At 45.5% G+C, this 19,097-nt stretch overlaps 2 protein-coding genes across 2 annotated transcripts in view; both read left to right on the top strand.

Moving 5' to 3' along the window:
- Positions 1 to 3,807: 3,807 nt before the first annotated feature.
- MSRB1 (methionine sulfoxide reductase B1) lies at positions 3,808 to 12,886 on the top strand. Its single transcript, XM_058157027.1, has 4 exons — positions 3,808 to 3,960; positions 9,285 to 9,427; positions 10,345 to 10,459; positions 12,834 to 12,886. Exons 1-4 carry the CDS (start codon positions 3,906 to 3,908, stop codon positions 12,860 to 12,862), a joined length of 342 nt encoding a protein of 113 aa, XP_058013010.1. The 5' UTR covers positions 3,808 to 3,905; the 3' UTR covers positions 12,863 to 12,886.
- A 5,664-nt stretch (positions 12,887 to 18,550) lies between these two features.
- Positions 18,551 to 19,097, top strand: part of GNG13 (G protein subunit gamma 13) — a 32,253-nt gene continuing 31,706 nt past the window's right edge. Inside the window, exon 1 of the mRNA XM_058157029.1 lies at positions 18,551 to 18,667. The gene's annotated coding sequence lies outside the window, so the exon portion shown is untranslated. The remainder of the gene's footprint in view (positions 18,668 to 19,097) is intronic.

Genomic DNA, 19,097 nt, shown 5'->3' with positions numbered 1-19,097 from the left:
CTCAAGACTTGAAATCCTGGGATTAGAAAACTTGGAACTCCGTCGCCTTCGACAAGACCTAAGTTTAACTCATAGAATCATCTATTGTAATGTCCTTCCTGTCAAAGACTACTTCAGCTTTAATTGCAATAATACAAGAGCAACCAATAGATTTAAATTTAATGTCAACCGCTTTAATCTAGATTGCAGAAAATATGACTTCTGTAACAGAATCATCAGTGCTTGGAATAGTACTTTACCTGACTGTGGTCTCTTCTCATAATCCTAAAAGCTTTAACCAAAAACTTTCTACTATTGACCTCACCCCATTCCTAAGAGGACCATAAGGGGCGTGCATAAGCGCACAAACGTGCCTACCGTTCCTGTCCTATTGTTTTTCTTTTCTTCTATACCTTTATATACTATATAACCTTTCTGTATGATAGTTACATATATTGTTGTGACAAAATAAATAAATAAATAAAAATAAATAAACTGTTCAAGGCTGGAGGAGAGAATATCTTCGTTGCATTTGCACAACACTTTGATTACAGATTTATAACCTTTTCTGGTGTGTATGTAACCTAATAATATACTAATGCACTAAGCTCCCAAAACTCCTGCCCTGCCTAGCAGCTTAGCATGTCATGTAAAAGAAAGCCTGTTGTGCAAATGCCTCAGCTAAATCTTTACTCAGCTTGGTGCAATTGAAGCTCTGCCTAGTTGCAGTTTTCACTGCCCTTGGGACTCTTTCACAACTTCTCTTTGGATTCTGCTGCTTAGCATGTTAGCACCTGCCTTCAATTGTCATGTTGTACAAGGCATTGGAAACCTGGCCCCTCCCCCAGACCTTGGGTAGGGTGTGGGGGAGCCCTGATAAGATTTTGCGTGGAAGGATTTTATTCTGCTCAGAATGGTCTTCCTGGAAGGGTATCATCTGTTTCTTGTTATTAGGTCAAGTACCCAGAATCTTTGCCAATGTGGTGCAATGATTATTAAGACCATTATTATCAAGACAGTAGAAGTGTATTTTGCAAGCGTAGAGATTACATATTGGAGGTGAGGGGAGTAACTATTCTCACCCTCTGTTTCAGCCAGAGACCAGGATCTCACACTGCCTGTTTTGCTTTGCTTGTTTTCTAAATTCAGCCAATTAATAACGTTTCAGAAACTATGGCTAAAAAGGGGTTAATCAATGTTCAAAAAAAACAAAAACACCACCCAATTTATTTGTGTTAATAATACCAATAGGAGGGGGGAGTAAAGGAGATAATAAGGATAAATAATGCTACCACCATACAACGTGGGTAAATACAGAGATTAGACGGCACTCTTGAGAATTAGGTGTTCAGCAGCCTGATAGCACAAGGGAAAAACTCTGATCTTTGGCTTGCATTCAACAATTTGTTTTTTACAAGCCCATTCCATTCTTTTAGTGATTTTATCATGTTTCAATAACATCTCAGAAATAGAAGAATTAACTTGGTCTGCAACATTTAATTTTAATTGTTTTCGGCAAAATTTCTAGTGTCCTCAAGAAAAATGCTTGAAGATTCCTCCCAGGTGGGATATTAATGGTTTGAGCAAGGTTTACTCTTTCAATCAAGTGTGGGAGCTTAACTGCAAAGTCAAACAGAACATCCCTCGGTTGCCATCATTAAAGTAGGCAAGTTCTAATGCTCACAATTATGTCCCAGCAGCAGTGAACCTTGAGAAGGCCAACGTTTTGGGCCAGCTATTACCTTGTGCCCAGCTATGTTTATGTAGAGGCTTTTTGAAGAGGTTTATTCAAATAAAATTCCCGAATCCTTAATAAGAATGGCATACTTGATCCCTAATGGTCTAATAGAAATATGCACACCTCCTTAGGGCAGCGCAACTTTAAGATGACGCCCAGGATTCCCTGGTCTGCCGTGCTCGTCTTAGCCTGTCCCACCTTCTGGCTAAAACCAACCTTATGGGCATCCTCCCCTTGCTGCACAGTATTCATCCTTGAGGAGATAAAAACAGTCAGGAGCTTGCGTGTTAATCTTTCCATCGCAGAAATGCTTATCTTCAGCCTACACAAAACCTTGAGGGAATGAGAACTGAGGATCATGGCTCAAGATATGCAAACAGATGTTGTCAGTATCTCACATCTTACAATAGCTGCCGCACAATAGTTCCTCTGCCTTGTACCGTCCCCAAACATTTTAATACTTTGCATGGCCCATACAGGATTTTCCACACTGCCATGTTACCCATCAGGATGTAAACTAACAGATCCTGCATGAATGTGGGATTACTCAGATTCCAAAATAAAATGTTTTATATTTCTTCTTCTACTTTATACTCAACAACAAATGGAATGAATAAAGCTCATCATTTGATCCTTCACTCATCTGTGAATCAGTTGTGTTCATACTACATAGCGATCAGTCTGTCAATATCTCTAAGAAAATCTGTTATTGGCAGTCCATTTAGCTTCTAGGTAATGTAAATTATTGCCAATGTACAATGTACATTTCCTAAACCTTTGGTTGGTGTTAAAACATAAAGGAAGCTAAAGGAATGTGTCGGCTCCATCTTTACCTGCCAAATCCAAATGCTAAGCTGGAAACTGCATTCGAGCTTGCGATTTGAGTGAGCACAGGTCGGTGAGAGGTATTTGGTAGCCTACTGCTACCGAATACCTCTCACCGACCCGTGCGCTCTCACAGAGAGGGACTCCTCAGGGTGCCGTCAGCTAGGCAGTGTCGTCTGGCGACGCCCAGGGGAAGGGCCTTCTCTGTGGGGGCTCCCACCCTCTGGAACGAACTCCCCCCAGGACTTCGTCAACTTCCGGACCTCCGAACCTTCCGCCGCGAGCTCAAGACACATTTATTCATCTGTGCAGGACTGGCTTAGATTTTAAATTTATAGGGGTTTTAAATTGGTTTTAATATTTATATTTCTATTTTTAATAATTGGGCATTAGAATAAGCTTTTTAATGATTATTTTAATTTGTATATAAATGTTTTATATGCCTGTGAACCGCCCTGAGTCCTTCGGGAGATAGGGCGGTATACAAATATGAATAATAAATAAATAAATAAAAAATAAATAAATTAACCAGAAGCACGAAGTCCAAGAGAACATTCTGAGAAAACCTCCCACCAAATTACTGAGCAAGACTTCAATATTTGTTTTATGCAGTGCAGACAAATTGCAACCCACTTGTGTAGCATTTCAAAATCTCTGAAAACAGAGAGAGATCTTTCACAATTTTGAAGGATTATAAAATTAGAAAAGGTCCCGCTTTCCTCTAACATTTTGCAGATGGTATTGAAAGCTGCTGTATCCATCAGAGAAAAGGTAACAATAGAACAAGCGATGTTCAGCTCCCTCTTCCAGGGCGGAGAGCCTCGGAGGTTGGAGGGAAATTAGCAAAGCAACGTCGCATATTAATCGTGTTCTTCGAAATAAAGCTCGGTTGGAAAAAAAACGCCGCCACTGGAGAGCTTAAGCGCCTGGGCAGCTTCGGGCTGCGATTCTGGTCCCGGAGGCCAATAAAGTTCCAGGACGGCCTCCATGAAAGGGCCGCGCAGGTGCCCGCTGAGCCCCGGACGGCTCCAGCCGTGGGGGAGACCCGGGGGAGAGTTCGGCTCCGGCCGGCGGCAGCTCAACGGAGGAGCGGCTTCCCGCTTCCAGAGCCGTTTTCCCGGCCAGGCGCCTGCCTCCCACCCGCCTTCCTTCGCGTGGCCTCCGGGCTTTCTCCAAGGAGAGAAGGCGCTGCAGGGCGGGAGGACCTTGCGGGGCTTCCCCGAGGGCTGCAAGCGCCCCCGCCTCGAAGGGGCCCCTTTGGCCGCCTCCCCTGCCGCCCGCGTGGCTGCCCGGGGCGGGAGGAGGGGCAGGAGCGGCGGCCGCTCTTAAAAGGGAAGGGAAGGGAAGGGAAGGGGAGGCAGCCATGGCCTTCTGCAGGTTCTTCGGCGGGGAGATCTATCAGAGCCACTTCGAGTCCGGTAAGGCGAGAGCGCGGCGGGGGCGCCCATCGCTCCGGCGCCGCTCAGCTCCTCTGGCCGCTTGGGGTGCGGGGGGCGTCCCGGGCGGGTGGCGGCTGCCCTCTGAGCCGGCCTCCCCGGGGGTCCTAAGCGGGCATCGAAATCCGGCAGCGCCGGAGGGCTCCAGCTCGGAGAAAGGGGCTCTCGGGGCACGTGCCGGCTCAAGAAAGTGGCGAGACCCCCGAGCCGTCCCTGATGCAAGCGGGCGCTTAGCTCCTGCCGGTATTGAGGAGGGGGATTCCCTAGAAAGCAAAGGAGGCGGAGATCGGTGCCCGCAGGAGATCCCAGGCCCGGGAGGGAGCTCGGCGGTCTCTCGTGCAACCCCCTGGCCAGGCAGGAGACCTTCCTGGAGGGATGGGAGGGCCTGGACCAAGCCCGGATCCCGAGAGGGACCAGAAATTAAAGACCAAGTGGTTTTACCCCCCACCCATCTGTAGGGCAGGATAAGACCCTGGTAACTTCCCGTCACTGATGTTCAGGGGGGGGTGTCGGCCCTACAGGGGAGACCCAGAGGAGGAAACTGAGTCCCCAGGAAAACGAGGGCTACTTATGGAGACTGGCCAAAGGGGCAGAATCTTTGCAAGCCCTTTTGCCTCCCCTCCCCTCCCTCTTATGGCTGGCTGCCTGCCTCATCTCTCCAAAGGGAACTTTCGGCCTCTCCCAGCTCCCTGCTGCCTCTGATCCGCACTTGCTGATGGGATTTGAAGAGAAAGTTCTCAAAAGATTCCCAGGCTTGACAGGACAAAGTGGGCAGTTCTGCTCACACATGTTGCACACACAGCAGAAGGTCTTCCTTGAGCTGCCGGAGCCAAGTATACAATTCCCGGCAGCTCTTGAATAACAGAACCGCCCCCCCACTCCTGCACCCCCTCTAAGTTCCACCCTGCAAGAGGGGTGGGCTCAATTCCCGAAGCCAGGCAGAAGGCAGAACAAAGGGGTTTGACGAGGCAACAGCTCCGGAGGTTTGAGTGAGGCAAGGCCACAGGTCAACGGACAAACCAGAGGTCTGTTCATATATGTTCAATATATAAAATATATTATTACATAAAAATGTATAAAAGTTCAATATGAGTTTGAAGGCAAAACATGAGAAGCAGGAATCACGGAGGAAGGAATCCACACCCCTTGTTCCAGCAAAGCCCATCCCTTTGGTGGGATTAAATAGACAACACTGATAAAAAGCCCTTCACGAGGGGAGGAGCTGCCTCCTTGCAGTCACCTGGCCGGCTGGTGCCTGTTGCCTCTCTGCCCTGCATGTCCTTGGATGGGGGGGCAGGTGTGTATACATCTTTACTGACCGCCAGCAGCTGCTCCTGTTCTTCACCTGAAGTTTGCAGCCGTGGCCCCCTCTGCTTGGGCTCACCCTGCTGGCCATCCGGTCGTTCCAGCTGTGGCTGCTTCATCAAGCTGGAGCCCCCTGCTCCCTGGCCTACTCGTTTCCCCTGCAGTGCCAGGACCCAGCTCATCCGTCTCCCCCTCCTCTCCTCTCAATTCACCTCCAGTGAGGAGGTCCATGACAGAAAGTTACAAAATACCTCACCCTTCCCTATTTATCCTGAGGAGACCCAGATTGAGGCAGTAGTTCTATATTAATCATGAAAGAAGGCTTCTCTATACCAGAAATGCCTCCAACGTTCTCCTAAACTGCCATCTTGCAGCATGAAGCAAATGGGGAGCTTCACCGTGGTCAGATTAATTTATGCAGTCTGCTATTTGCTGACAGGAGACGAAAGCAAAAGCTAAAATGATCAATATTGTTTTTAAGAAGCCTCCTTGAGTATCAAGTGAGTTTTTCATTAAAAGCTGCTTCTCCCACTTCCTGGGCATTTCCAAATTCGGATGCAGTTGTGCCCTGCAAAAGCAGCAGTCCAGATATTATGGGACGCAGTGCTCTTTCCTTGCCCTACTCTGTTGCTTTAACATTGCAGTAACATTCCTCTAGTCCACCAGGGCTGTTGCTCTCCCGAAGTGTATCTGGAAAAATTGTTTTCAGGTGGTTTCTCCTGAAAATATACTAGAGGGCGGAAGAGGCAGCCCCTGTCATCCTCTTGCGCAAGAAAATCCCTTTGTCTGATGCAATAATGCCATTTTTTTCATTCACGAGAATATTTCAAAAACATTCTATGGAGATAAATGTCATTTCTCTTAAATGGATGCCAAATACATTTCTCTCTTTAAGTTTATATCGTAGTTTGGCTGTTTACAGTACAGAATTCATTTCCGACAGCAGTTAATGATTCGGGCTTTCCTCTTGGGGCTTCTTTCATTCTCACACACTTTGTTGAGGACTCAGATCGCCAAGCTAAGAGACGTCCCAAGCCTCTAAGCCTGATCTCTGCGTTCTCCACCTTTGCAGTAGAGTTGCCATCTCCAGCCTGCAGTCCCACTTTCGGTTTCTGGTGGCTCCTTCATGCCCTGACAGCCAGCAGCTTCTGCCTTGATTGCAATAGTCACAGGCCCTGATTTATGCCGCCACTTCCATGTTCAAGAATAAAATAGTTTCTTCCACAATTTCCCATAGCTTCTCGTAACAAAGAAAGTCAAACTATGTCAGTTGCTGGTTTCCCTACCTTTTGTCAGTTTTACTCTTCTTCCCTGGCAAAAGAAAAAACAACTGTCCAGTACCAACTTAATTTTAGATTTCTGCTCTGCAGTACTAACTAATTGCAGAGTCCCTGCAGAGTCTGGCAAGTTTCAGCTCTGGGATGTCTGATTATGTGTCCAAATTAGAATTGGATTAGTGCTGTTCAGCTAATTATTATATTTTTGAATAAATGTTTTCCCACTTCCGAAAAACCTTTTCAGACACAGGATATGTTATGCTTAATGTTAATCTTTAATAGCAATATCACTTAGACTTATATACTGCTCCATAGAGCTTTACTGCCCCCTCTAAGTGGTTGACAGAGTCACCCTGTTGCCCCCAACAATCTGGGTCCTCATTTTAACAATTGGAAGGATGGAAGGCTGAGTCAACCTTGAGCCGGTCAGGATCGAATTCCTGGCTGTGGGCAGAGTCAGCCTGTAATACAGAGCTTGGTTTGTTCTTTGCCAACATGAGAATCCAGTTTCCTTGTGAACGTTCTTGAAACGCTCTTCTTCTTGAAGCAATCTCAACCCATGGGTTGAGAAGTCCTACATTCCAGTGGATTCCCTGCCGTCTCCTTCATGGTCTTGAAGCTGAGCCCATGTTGCTTGCTGACAGCACTGAGAACTCTGTCTTGAGAGCTGCTTTCTCTCAGACAACTAGAATGATAGAATCAGAGTTGAAAGGGACCTTGGAGGTCCTAGTCCAACCCCCTGCCCAAGGCAGGAGACCCTAAATCATTGCAGACAAGTGGCTATCCAGTCTCTTCTTAAAAGCCTCCAAGATGAAGCAACTACAGCTTCTGGAGGGAAGCTGTTTCACTGGTCAGTTGTCAGGAAATTTCTCCTTAATTTCAGGTTGGATCGCTCTTTAACAAGTTTTCAACCATTACTTTTTCACCCAAGTTTTCACCCATCACTTCTTGTCCTCCCCTCAGATGCTTTGGAAAATAGGTTGAGCCACTCTTCTCTGTGACAGCCCCTCAAATATTGAAAGACTGCTAGCATATCACCCCTAATCCTTTGTTAGAACATCCTAGTTCTGTCAAGCATTCATTATACCGTTTAGCCTCCAGACCCCTTATTGACTTTGTTGCACTATTTCTAGAGCTTCAATATTGTTTTTGTATTGTGGTGAGCACAACTGAACACAGAATTCCAAGTTTCATTAGTAATGTAAAATGATATTAATACTTCATGTGATCTTGATACTATTCCTCTATTCATGGATCCTAGTATTACATTGGCTTTTTTACATCTGCAGCACACTACTGGCTTATATTTAAGTGGTTTTCCACTAGGACACCTAGATCTCTCTCACAGTTATTACTGTTGAGCCAGGTACCACCTATTCTATGCCTGTGCATTTATTTTTTCTATATCTAAGTATAAGATCTTACTTTTCTCACCATTGAATTGCATTTTGTTGGATAGGGCCCAGTGTTCAAGTCTGTCATGGACTGGGGTTGGAGACCCCTGCATGAGTGGAATTATTGTTTCCTTAACCTTTTTCTTGGTTTTTGCATGTTGAAAAAAACTTTATTATTATTATTTTTGGCATTTACTGCAAGTCTTAGTTTGCCATTCTGAGCCTTCCTGACTTTGTCCTTTCAGATTTGGACTATTTATTGGTATTCTATTTTAGTTATATGTCCCTCTTTCGATGTTTTATATTTGTCCTTTCTTCCTCTCAGTTTGTCAGAGTTCTTTATGCAACCATGTTGGTTTTGTCTGGGTCTCTTATTTTCCTTCTCTGGTATTGGATTAGATCGGGTTTTTATAATCTTTTTTTCAGAGATTTCAGAGTCTCTTGAGTTGTTTTCCCCTTTTAAAATTTTCATCCATGGAGTCCTAGTTTTATGATAGTATTTAGTGAGGGCATAGAGCTTAAAGTCAGGTATTGGAAGTTGGCCACAGCATTGTGTACTGTAACTAAATAGGGTTGGATTGTTTGTGTGTAACACCTCTTTCGGATGTGCTGAAATATTTGTGGAATTCCACTAGCCAGTGTGGAAGATGCCAGATTGGAGAAGGCTGAACTAGATCAACCAGCTCCAATATTTTGTTCCCTGCTGTGAAAATAACATTAAGAGGTAGTCAATTTACCGCAGTAGTTAAGCCTGGTGATTATGATAAATCATTAAAACTGTAAAGCGGGTCACCATGTGACCAATCTAATTTTACAACCTTTTTTGTGGAAGTTGTAAAGCAAATGTGGATTCATCATTAAGTGAACACTGGTAATTAGGCAAACCCATTTTTCATCATGAGCCAGTTTTTGCCGGAAACCAAAAATAAACATCAGTTTCCCTGTAAATCATCACAAATGGCAGTCACATGACCGTTGGATGCTGCAAATGGCCATATGGGCCAGTTGCCAATCACCCACAATGCAGTCATGTGACTGTGGGGAGGAGGCTTTGGAATTCAGAACAGGGTATTGCGTAATGCGGGGATCCGGCATAACTTCAAGCAGTTGCTAAAGATAACTGCCTGTAGAAATGTGTACAGAAGGGGGGAAAATGGCCACTTTCTAGAAAACCTGTGATGGTTATCAAGTAATTTCTGGTTGATATTTGAGATGAGTAAAATGAGACATGCTTCCCTCTGCACCCCAGCCTTCCTATGAATGTGTGCCTGTTTAATTCCTCCAGGTCATCTGTATTCTTCTTCCTCCCTGTCTCCATCTTTGCTCACAGGTATATACATTTGTTCCAAATGCGGCTATGAATTATTCTCCAGCCAGTCCAAATTCCTTCATTCATCCCCTTGGCCAGCCTTTACCCATCCTATTCACAGTGACAGCATCTCCAAGTACTTAGAACGCCCAGGAGCTTTCAAGGTGAGGACTTGGGTTGTGCTGCAATGGACTCAAGGCTTGGCAAGGGCAGAGTTTGTGAATCAGTATCCCAAGTGCAGCTGAAACTCGCTGGTAAATCTGCCAGTGCCCAGAGTTGCATTTGAAATTGTAGGGATTGTTTACAAGGTTTGGCTTTGAAGAGAATCTCTTTATTCAGAATGCAAGCAACTTCTTTAACAGGGTATCTTCCTTCATAATGGCATGAGATTGAATTATCCTGTTTTTACTTACTTTTTATAGCCAGTGTTGATGCCAGTGGATTACAGTTTAAACATTTCTTGATTGTCTTTCTCTTTTTTATAGATCAAGTCTACAGGTTTTCCTCAAAATCTGAATTTACTTATTTTCTATAGATGCCCATCTTAGCCAAGTGATTCAAATTGTTTTAATTCGAAAACAAAAAATGTACAAAATAAATATATACAGTAGCTGAGAAAATTGCAATATCAGACTAATTGTCAGTAAAGCCAAGAAATGGGACCCTTAACACATTCAGGTGCCCAGGCTCAGACATATAGCCAGGTTTTTAAAACCTTATGAAATTTTGTAATTGTGTTTCAGAAACATTATAGTGCTTTTGAGGTAGTTTGTAGATACCATATTTTCAATTAGAAGCTTCTTGAATGTATTGATCGCTACTTAAGTATTATAAATAATCAAAGACTGTCTTCCAGTAGGGAGACAAAGAGAATGAATAGTAAGGAAGCAATTAGAAGAAGAAAGTCCTAAGCTGCAGAAATAGGGTTTTCTTCTGAACAAATATTGTAGAAAACTATGGGATTGGACATGGATTACTCTGTTACGGGCTATAATTCTGCTTCTCAGCTGATTGTAGGGAAAGGGTCTTTGTATAAAAGCAGCAGATTTTTTATTCTTAATTCCCTCTAATTTCCTTGCAGGTCTCATGTGGCAAGTGTGGGAATGGCCTGGGCCATGAATTCCTTGACGATGGCCCCCAAAAGGGCCAGTCTCGTTTCTGAATATTTAGCAGTTCTCTCACGTTTGTTCATAAAGGTATTGTAAATCTACTATCTGCTCTTCTTTGTCCAGATTGCAAAATTATTTTTAATACTCTTATAATGTAATATTTGGAAAAATAGTAGTTTTGGCTACAATGTTCTGTGGACCGCATGCAGCCTTATTGTGAAGATAGTGAAATTCAGAGTTCTAAATGATCAGAAAATGTACCAGTAGCTTTCAGTAACACAGCAAGCCCTTTCCGGAACTGTATGAGAGTCTCTCCATTCTTCTATCTATTCACTGGGGGTAAGCTCAGGGTGTCGGGGTTCCAAATAACACCCCCAACCAAGTAAGACTCCGAGGCAGGCATTTCCTCAAAGTTCCATTTTATTAGAGATGTCATATTGGTACATCTGGGAAAACCCGAATCTGAAGTCTCCCGGGTTTTCCCCACCCAAAGGAAAGTCAAAGTCCCTTGCCCTGCATCCACATGTCCATCACATGGTCCTAACTGGAGTTGCTTCCCAGTGTCCTAAAAATATCCCAATAAGAGAAAGCAGGAGACAGTAATACAATAAACAATTCTTCCTTTAAGATTCAGAGGTTTCTTTCACGAGCAATTTGGAAACATGAAAAGCCATCACAACTTTACTTACATTAACAACCCCTTGCAGTGAGGTCCAGAGATGATAGCTAAGTCCAGCAAGGAATAGCTACGACCTGTGGCCCCGATCTGAGGCCTGTCGTCATCGTCTTCTAACCTTAACCTTTATTCTGACAGCCCCTCAGTAAATGGAATTTTACTGAGGTTACTTTATTGACCGTCAGGTAGTACATACTTGCGTGTACATGTGAAATCTCCTACCATCTGCTACTTTCAGTTCCTTATTTCCCAACATGTTTAATGTTCCTAGCTCAAAATAGCTTTCAAAACTATTTACTTAGCAAATACATGTTACAAAATTGTTCTAGCACAGCAGATTACAAATATCACATTATTCTTAGGAAATCATTCTAGCTAGCACTCCAATAGATAGCAACTCATTTGAGGCCTACTATCATTTTGAGGCCTATATAATTTTAGCAAATCACAACCCAGTTTTCCTTTCCTCATACCAGTCACGCCTCTCCAGGTGCAGGCTGAATGTCCTTGACTCCCAGTGAAAGAATGTTGTTATGGCTATACATCTCACCCCCCTTTTAATGCAATTTAGGATTTCATTGGCTTTTTTGGTTGCTGCTGCACAGTTGGCTCATATTTATTTAATTGGTTGTCCCCTAAGACTCCAAGATCCCCCTCACAGTTACTGCTATTAAGCCTGGTTTCGGCCAGGCTTTTGGTTTTTCTTGCCTAAGTGTAAGACTTTACTTTTCTCTCCATTTGAATTTCATTTTGTTTGTTAGTGTTTCAAGTCTGTCAATATCCATCTTCTACAGCAGTGGTCACCAACTGGTGATCCGTGGACCACTGGTGGTCCATGAGAAAATTTTGGTGGTCCTCAGAAAAATTATTTGCATTTTTTATATTGCACTAAATCAGGGGTCCTCAAACCACGGTCCCTGGGCCAGATACGTGCAATGAACATTTGTGTTGCTGCTCCCTCTTTGGGGTCTTTTTTTGAGGGTCGGAGAGGGGCAGAAATTCCGATTTGGGGTCTGCTTCACCCTCCTGGTGTGGGGCTTTGGGCGAAGGCCGGGGGGAAGCGCCGCTGGTGGCAAAGAGCTGGAGGGCCTCGTTCCAGTGGGACTGCCTCATGGCCTGGAACTGGCTGACCATCTCAGCCCACTGAGCCTCCAGGCCTTGGAGTATCTGGCCTTGCACTCCCACAGGTCTTCCCTCTGCTTGGAAAGCCTATGCTCGTAATCCTCAGTGAGGGGCTTCTGCTGAGCCGCCTCCTCAACCAGACCCAATTTGAACTGAGCCAGCTGTTTTGCCACTTCCAGGCAGCCCTCGAAGTGAGTGACATGAGCCATGCCCACCAGTCACATGACCACCTAGACACACACACACGGTCATTAGGCAGATCATATTAGTGGTCTGCGGGATTTAAAATTATGAATTTAGTGGTCCCTGAGGTCCAAAAACCCCTGTTCTACACTTTTCTCAGGTGAATTTCTTTTTCTGAAAAAAAAGATCATCCTTCACAAATAAAAACCATGTGTACAATTTTCACCAGCAAATTATCAGGGCAACTGACCTTGGAACTCTCCTCAGATATGGTGGAATGTTAGTTAATTGCCCAATTTTTCACAGTGGAAAGTCCAACTGTTAAAGTCAAGGATACATTTTGACATTCAACAGTTTACTGAATCTATTTTGACTTGCTGCCAAAGAATGCTTCTAATTTTATCTGTAGCAAAGCAGCTCCTAAAAGTCTGCTTGGAATGAGAACCGTTGAACTTACTCTCTTTTTCTTTTATTTTCCAGTTCAATCTGGGAAGAACATGGAAAAATAAACAGGCTGACAACATTTTGACCAACTCCACTTGTGAGCCTTTGGTGTTGCATAGGAAGCTTCCATTGCAACATGATCTTGAACTGGATGAAACCAACTCATTGGACTTCTCCTCTTCTTCCATTCAGTTCCAAGTAGCCAGCACCTGGTTTGGCCACGAGATGCTTGGCAGAGTGTGCTCCAAGTGCTGGAAAGCCGCACCTTAGAATTCCCCCAGGAATTCCATATGCCAGAATATTTTGCCCAGATTAAGATGTAAACTGGACTTCCTCAGATTATTCTGCTTAATCTAGTGCGCCAGGGACCTGTCTTAATGGAATCTGGCAGTGGCGTTTTTCGCAGCTTTTTTCAGTGGTGTTTCTGGCTTCCCACTGTTTGTTTCCACTGCTTATACTATGCCAGAAAGGGGAGTTACTACCAATTGCAACCCAATATTTGACCCTCTTTTTTCACTGGGTCCTGAGTGAATGGCCTGCTAGCCTTTGTGTCCATATGGAATCAAAGAGATGGGGTGTGCCCTTATAGCCGTGATGGCGAACCGATGGCATGCGTGCCACAGGTGGCATGTGTAGCCATATCAGTGGGCACACGAGCTCAGCTCTGGTGCGCTTCTGGGCCCACTAGAAGTAGGGAAAGAGGCTGTTTCCTGCCTCGGGAGGGCCTCGGGGGCGGTGGGGAAGGCCCAGTTTTCTCTCTCACCTGGCTCCAGAGCCTTTCTGAGTTTGACTTCTGGAGAGGCTCTGGAGGCTGGGAACAGCAAAAAATGTCACTTCCTGTCCAACTGTCAGTTTCTGGCCTCCGGGGTGTGGGGTGGGGAAGGCCGTTTTCCCCCTTCCCAGACTCAGAGGGGCTCTGGAGCCAGGTAAGAGGGAAAAACAGGCCTACCCAGCCATCGTATACCAGGAGCGGGGGGGAGGGGGGTTGTGCGTGCATGTGCAGGGGGAGGGGCACACAGAATTATGGGTGTGGGTGCACGCAGTGACCCCGCTCCCTGCCACACGATGGCAAAAAGGTTAGCCATCACTGCCTTATAGATTACTTCTACTTCCGAAACCCACAAAAAATGTGGTAGGACGCAATGGTGCCTCTGGAGAAATTTTTTGGAAATGTTTAAAATGTGCATTGGGGTTTCTGGTGGTGCTTAAGACCCCTGTGTTGCATTCGGATTCCACCAGGCATCTCCCTCTAAGCACATTCCTCTATCAGGACTCAGCAGTTCTTGAAGGTTAAGCAAGGCAATAATTTTAATGGACTGCTCCTGGCCAGAAGCAGCTGCCATTGCTGTGGTAAGATTTACAGATGGGCTGCGTTTAGGTTCTTCAGAAGGTCCTTTCTTCCCTCCAGCAGACAGTCCCCGAGTCCCTTGTCCGTGACACACTATGGAACACTCCAAAATCTTTCCTTGGGCCCCTCCATACATCCTCAGAAATGTACTTGTCTTTTCCTACAGACTGACCTCCTCTCTCAATGTGAGCAAAACTTTCTGGCATTTGAAACCATCCTTCTGTCAAGGTGAACAAGTGGCACCCTTCCTACTCCCTGGCATAACATTAACATCTGGTGGATGCCACAAGCATGGTATCGGCACACAGTGGATGTGAATTATGTAACATTTGCATATAGATTGTGATGTCTTGATGCACGAGCGTCATTGTGGCTTCTGCTGCTTATTAGGTCATTCCCACTGTTTCCATAGTGTTGCTATGATGCTCATGATGTCACTTTCCCCATAGGTTGAACCATGTCTATGTAACCTGGGGGGCATTTTCTGGTATAGCATCATGGTATGAATTGCCCCATGTAAACCCATTATGGAAAGCAGGGGTGAGGAACATCTATATGAGCCTTCCAGAAAATGCCCCAGGGATATTCCTTTTGCACATAATACAGAGCTTTTGCACATGATATAGAATAGAATAGCAAGTATCACCTACATGGCCCCTTTAGACCCACAGAAATCTCAGGAAAAGAAAATGAGCAACCTAATTGGCATTTAATGTTTGCATACAGCAGAAATGAACTAAATTTTTAAACTGTTGATTGAGAAACACATGAACTGGGTGTCCTTTTGACTTCAATTTGAACCCACTTCAGCTGCCATCAGGATCCCTTTGCGTCTCCATTAAAAATAGGTCAAAGGAAGGCAAATGAGAGCTGCCAATGAATGAGAAATGCATGAAAGGAGAGGTTCTTGGTCTTGTCTTGGTTGAAGAACCTGTTGAAGTCACAGTTCCTAGAACACACTGAGGGTGACAAAGTTGGATCTGAATTAGAATTTAGTTACAAAGAAAATACAATTTGGCTGGTGGTCGTTCTCTGGAGCCAAACATTGCATCCCATCACGTGCGCATGCTGTAAATGCTAACATAAGGCGGCAGTATGACCTCTTTGTTCAAAGGGCTAATTGTATAACATTACAGGAACCAATAGCTTTCCCTTTGCCTTGCTTTGTGATGATCTTTCTGAAGGAGTTTGGTGAAGCCTGGGCTTTAATAATAATAATAATAATAATAATAATAATAATTATTATTATTATTATTATTATTATTATTATTATTATTATTATTATTTAATTTCTGTACCACCCTTCTCCGAAGGACTCAGGGCGGCTTACAGCCAACTAAAACAACAGTAAATAAATACAATATACAATTAAAAACAATTTTAATAAACCTATTCAATTTGGCCCAATTAATTAAAATATACAAAACCCTAAAAAAACCCATTAAAATTAGTAATAATTATCTATTTTATGCTTTCTTTGTTGATTGGTCGTCTATCTGTGAAAATCCACCTCTGGCTGTTGAGCTTCACTTTGATGGAAAGTGGGAGCTTTCAGAGAGCTGAAGTTTCCTCCCATGTTTTCACATTCATTTGTTCTTGCATGTGTTGCCAGATAATGCCCAACAGAGTTTGCAAACTTTTAAAGTACTCTCAAACATGAGCAGTCTAGACACTGAATTATAAGGAGACCATAACGAGCAGCAAAATCTCCCGCTCTTCAGTTCTCAAGCCTTATCGCAATTTAACAAAAGGACATCTCTCTTCAAGACTGATTTTTGTGAAAGATCTTTTGCTTCTACCAGTGCTGTTGACATTTTATCCAAGGATTAATATGTGCTTCTTTTGCTTTCTTATTTTAAATTTAATAAGAATTCAGGTGTCGACTGTGTGGCTACAAGGAAGAGTGGATGATTCCATTTTGGCTTCAAGTTAGCAGCTGTGACTGTGCAACTGAAGCCTTGTCCTTTTGTAAATGCATCACATGGAATGTGTAAAAGGACAGGGCCTCTACTTGCATGGTCTCAACCATTTTTTTCTTAGTGCCCTGTGGCCACTCTTGCAAGAACTTTAGATTCGGGTACATGGCTAGTTGAGGATTCCACCTTGAATAGGGCCTGGGATAATCACCTTGTTTAGCTCTGAGAGAACTTCTGCTTTGAAAAGCAGAGCCAAACAACCAGCTATTTTCGGTCCCGTCTTGTGACAACCTGACCTTTTGGACTGTTGTTCCATAAAAGATCAGTTGGGCATGTGAGAAGTAGGTCAAAGGGTTCTCATGCTATATTAATTTTCCTACAATCCCAAAAACTCTCCAATATGGAGTAGGCAAATTTGCACTGCTCCTTTGTTCTGAAGACAGCTGAAAATAGATTGGATGGTTTTGCTGCCTTGCTCCATTGTCTCTTCTCTGATGGATACAGCAGGTTTCAATATCGGCTGCAAAATGTTAGCAGAGGAAAGTGGGATGAGTATCTGACCTACGATATGTCAAGATCTTGAAAGATCTTCACACTGGATCTCTCTGTTTTCAAAGATTTTGAAATCCTACTACTGTGAAAAACAAGTCTTGATATCTTGTTCAGAAGAACACAACTGTCTTCTATTTCTCACATATTGAAAAACAGCAAAATCACTAAAATGCTATTACTAAAATGCTAGTAGGAAAATATAAAAATTAAAAAGCAACATTTCAGTAAGTAATATATCATAAAATTTAAAACCATACAGATGGTCCTTATGACTACAATTGGAATGAGAATTTTCACTGCTAAGCAAGGGGGTTAAATGAGTGACCTGACACTGCAGTCGAGTGAATAAAATGTTCAATAAGCAAATCTGGCTTTTCTAATTGACTTTGTCAGAGTCCAGCTGAGATGGTTGCAAATGATACGGTGCAACCCTCGTGAATAAATTCCTGTTTCCAAGTGCCTGAATTAGGATTGTGTGACCCGGGGTGGTTGTGGTGGCTAGAAGGGACAATTGGGGGCATCGCTTGTGTCTGGGCCGCCGTTATTTCTCGGGGTTTTCCTGAGAAGCTTTTCTCCTCAGGATTTCCATCCGTCCTGCTTTTTCCGAGGTCCGCTCTCTTGAAACCAGCACCGCTAAGCGGGCTCCCTTCATCGGCTCGCTCGCGCTTCCTCGTTGCCGCCAGCCAGGCGTTGTGCCCAGGCCCGAGAGGGCAGCAGGGGGTGGTCGAGGCCGCGGAGCTTCCTTGGGAGGAGTGGCGGCTGGCCCGTTGGCTTTGGGGGGCCCTGGCAGGCTGCCGTGGCTGCGAGCCGTTCCCCTCAGGCCGCCACGGAGAGGTGGCAGGGAGGGCGGCTGGCTAACTCCGCAGGCCACCTGCACGAGCGTCCGTTGCCCGAGGCCGCAGGGGCCGCAGCCTCCCAGACGTGCAACGCGCCGCCTTTGGCGAGAGCGCGGCTTCATGGGGAAGCCACGCGGGCTGGTCGAGGGCTGCACCAACCCCGCAGAAGCACCAACCCCTTGAGCGGCGGGGCTCAGCTTGGCAGCAGCCGGAGAAACAGCACAAACGCCCCACCGGTCGGCCTTTTGCCGCCTCCTGTGCCGGCGTCGCTCCATCTAGGAAGCCTTGTCTAAACAAACTCAGAGCCGCTGCGACGCGCTTGCTGTCCTCCGGGGGAGCCCAAGAACTCGCGTCCCAGCCACAGAAACCCGGAAGCTCGTTTCTCCCCATTTCCCTTCTCTCGGGTCTTCGGGGCGGCGCTCAGCGGCGGGTCATAGAGAGGAAGGCCAGCGACAGCTTGACGGAGACGAGTACCGGCGCCGGAAGTGACGCTCTTCCAAGCGCCGAGGCCTGGCGGCCGTGCTTCCGGGCTGGCAGAGCCGGAGGCCGAGGGGGCTTCGGTGCTCACAGTTTCTCGGGCGAGCTGGAGGCTTGCAGCCGGCCCTGCTCCATTTCTGGGAGCCGCAAGGTCACCTCTGGTGGTCACAGGTCCCCCCGAGGACTCGCTGGTTCCGCCGAGGTTCCCGAAGGGCAAGTCCGGCGCCTCGGGGCCTTCTGGCGGTCGGGCTCTGTGCTGGTTTGCCGCCCTGCCGAAGTCTCGCGGAGAGCTCCGGAGAGGCGGCTCGGGTGGCGCCGGGGCTCAGCCTAAGGAGGGAAGCAGCCAGGGCTGAACGGCTCTGCCCTTCGACGCCTTCATGATCGATCTAGGCGAGAGGACAGAAGGGGAACCCATCGGATTGGCAGATGAGGCCGAGCTGGGCGGATTGCTAACCTTTAGAAGGCAGACTCGGGATTCAGAGGCTCTGGACAGACCTGAGCATTGGACCTTATCCAGTTTAGTCGTGAGAAAAGTAACATCCAAATGTACAGGTGCAGATTAGATGAAATTGGCCCAAGAGCAATAAATGTGAGAGGGATCTTGGGAGTCCTAGTGGATAAACACTTAAATATGAGCCAGCAGTGCCCTGCAGCAGCCCAAAAAGCTAATACAACGCTAGCTTGCATTAACGGATAGAATCAAGATCACATGAAGTGTTAATGCCGCTTTATAATGCCTTGGTAAGATCACACTTGGAATATTGCATCCAGTTCTGGTCACCACAATATTAAAAAATGGGATAGTACCACTTTATACTACATTGGTGAGACCATGCTTAGAATACTGAAAACAGTTCTGGGAACGATACAAAAAAAATTGCTGTGACCCTAGAAAAGAGTGCTGAGAAAAACAACGAAGATGATTAGGGATCTCCAGGATTAATTATCCGATGAATGGTTGAGAAAGGGAGGTATCTCTAGACTCTAGCCCAGGAGTCAGCAACCTGCAGCTCTGGAACCGCACTGTTCTGTCCCCTCCCGGCCTCAGCCACGCAAGCTGGCTAAACGAGCCAGTAATTGAGTTCACGGCTGCTATCAGTCCTGGCAGGATCTGCAGCTGCCTGCCAAAGTCTCCGTTTTATCTTGGGGTTGCCAGGCAACCAGGAAGTCA

Source organism: Ahaetulla prasina, chromosome 14 (genome assembly GCF_028640845.1).
Source record: "Ahaetulla prasina isolate Xishuangbanna chromosome 14, ASM2864084v1, whole genome shotgun sequence".
Classification (NCBI taxonomy): Eukaryota; Metazoa; Chordata; class Lepidosauria; order Squamata; family Colubridae; genus Ahaetulla; species Ahaetulla prasina.
This window is presented reverse-complemented; position numbering and strand designations above follow the sequence as displayed.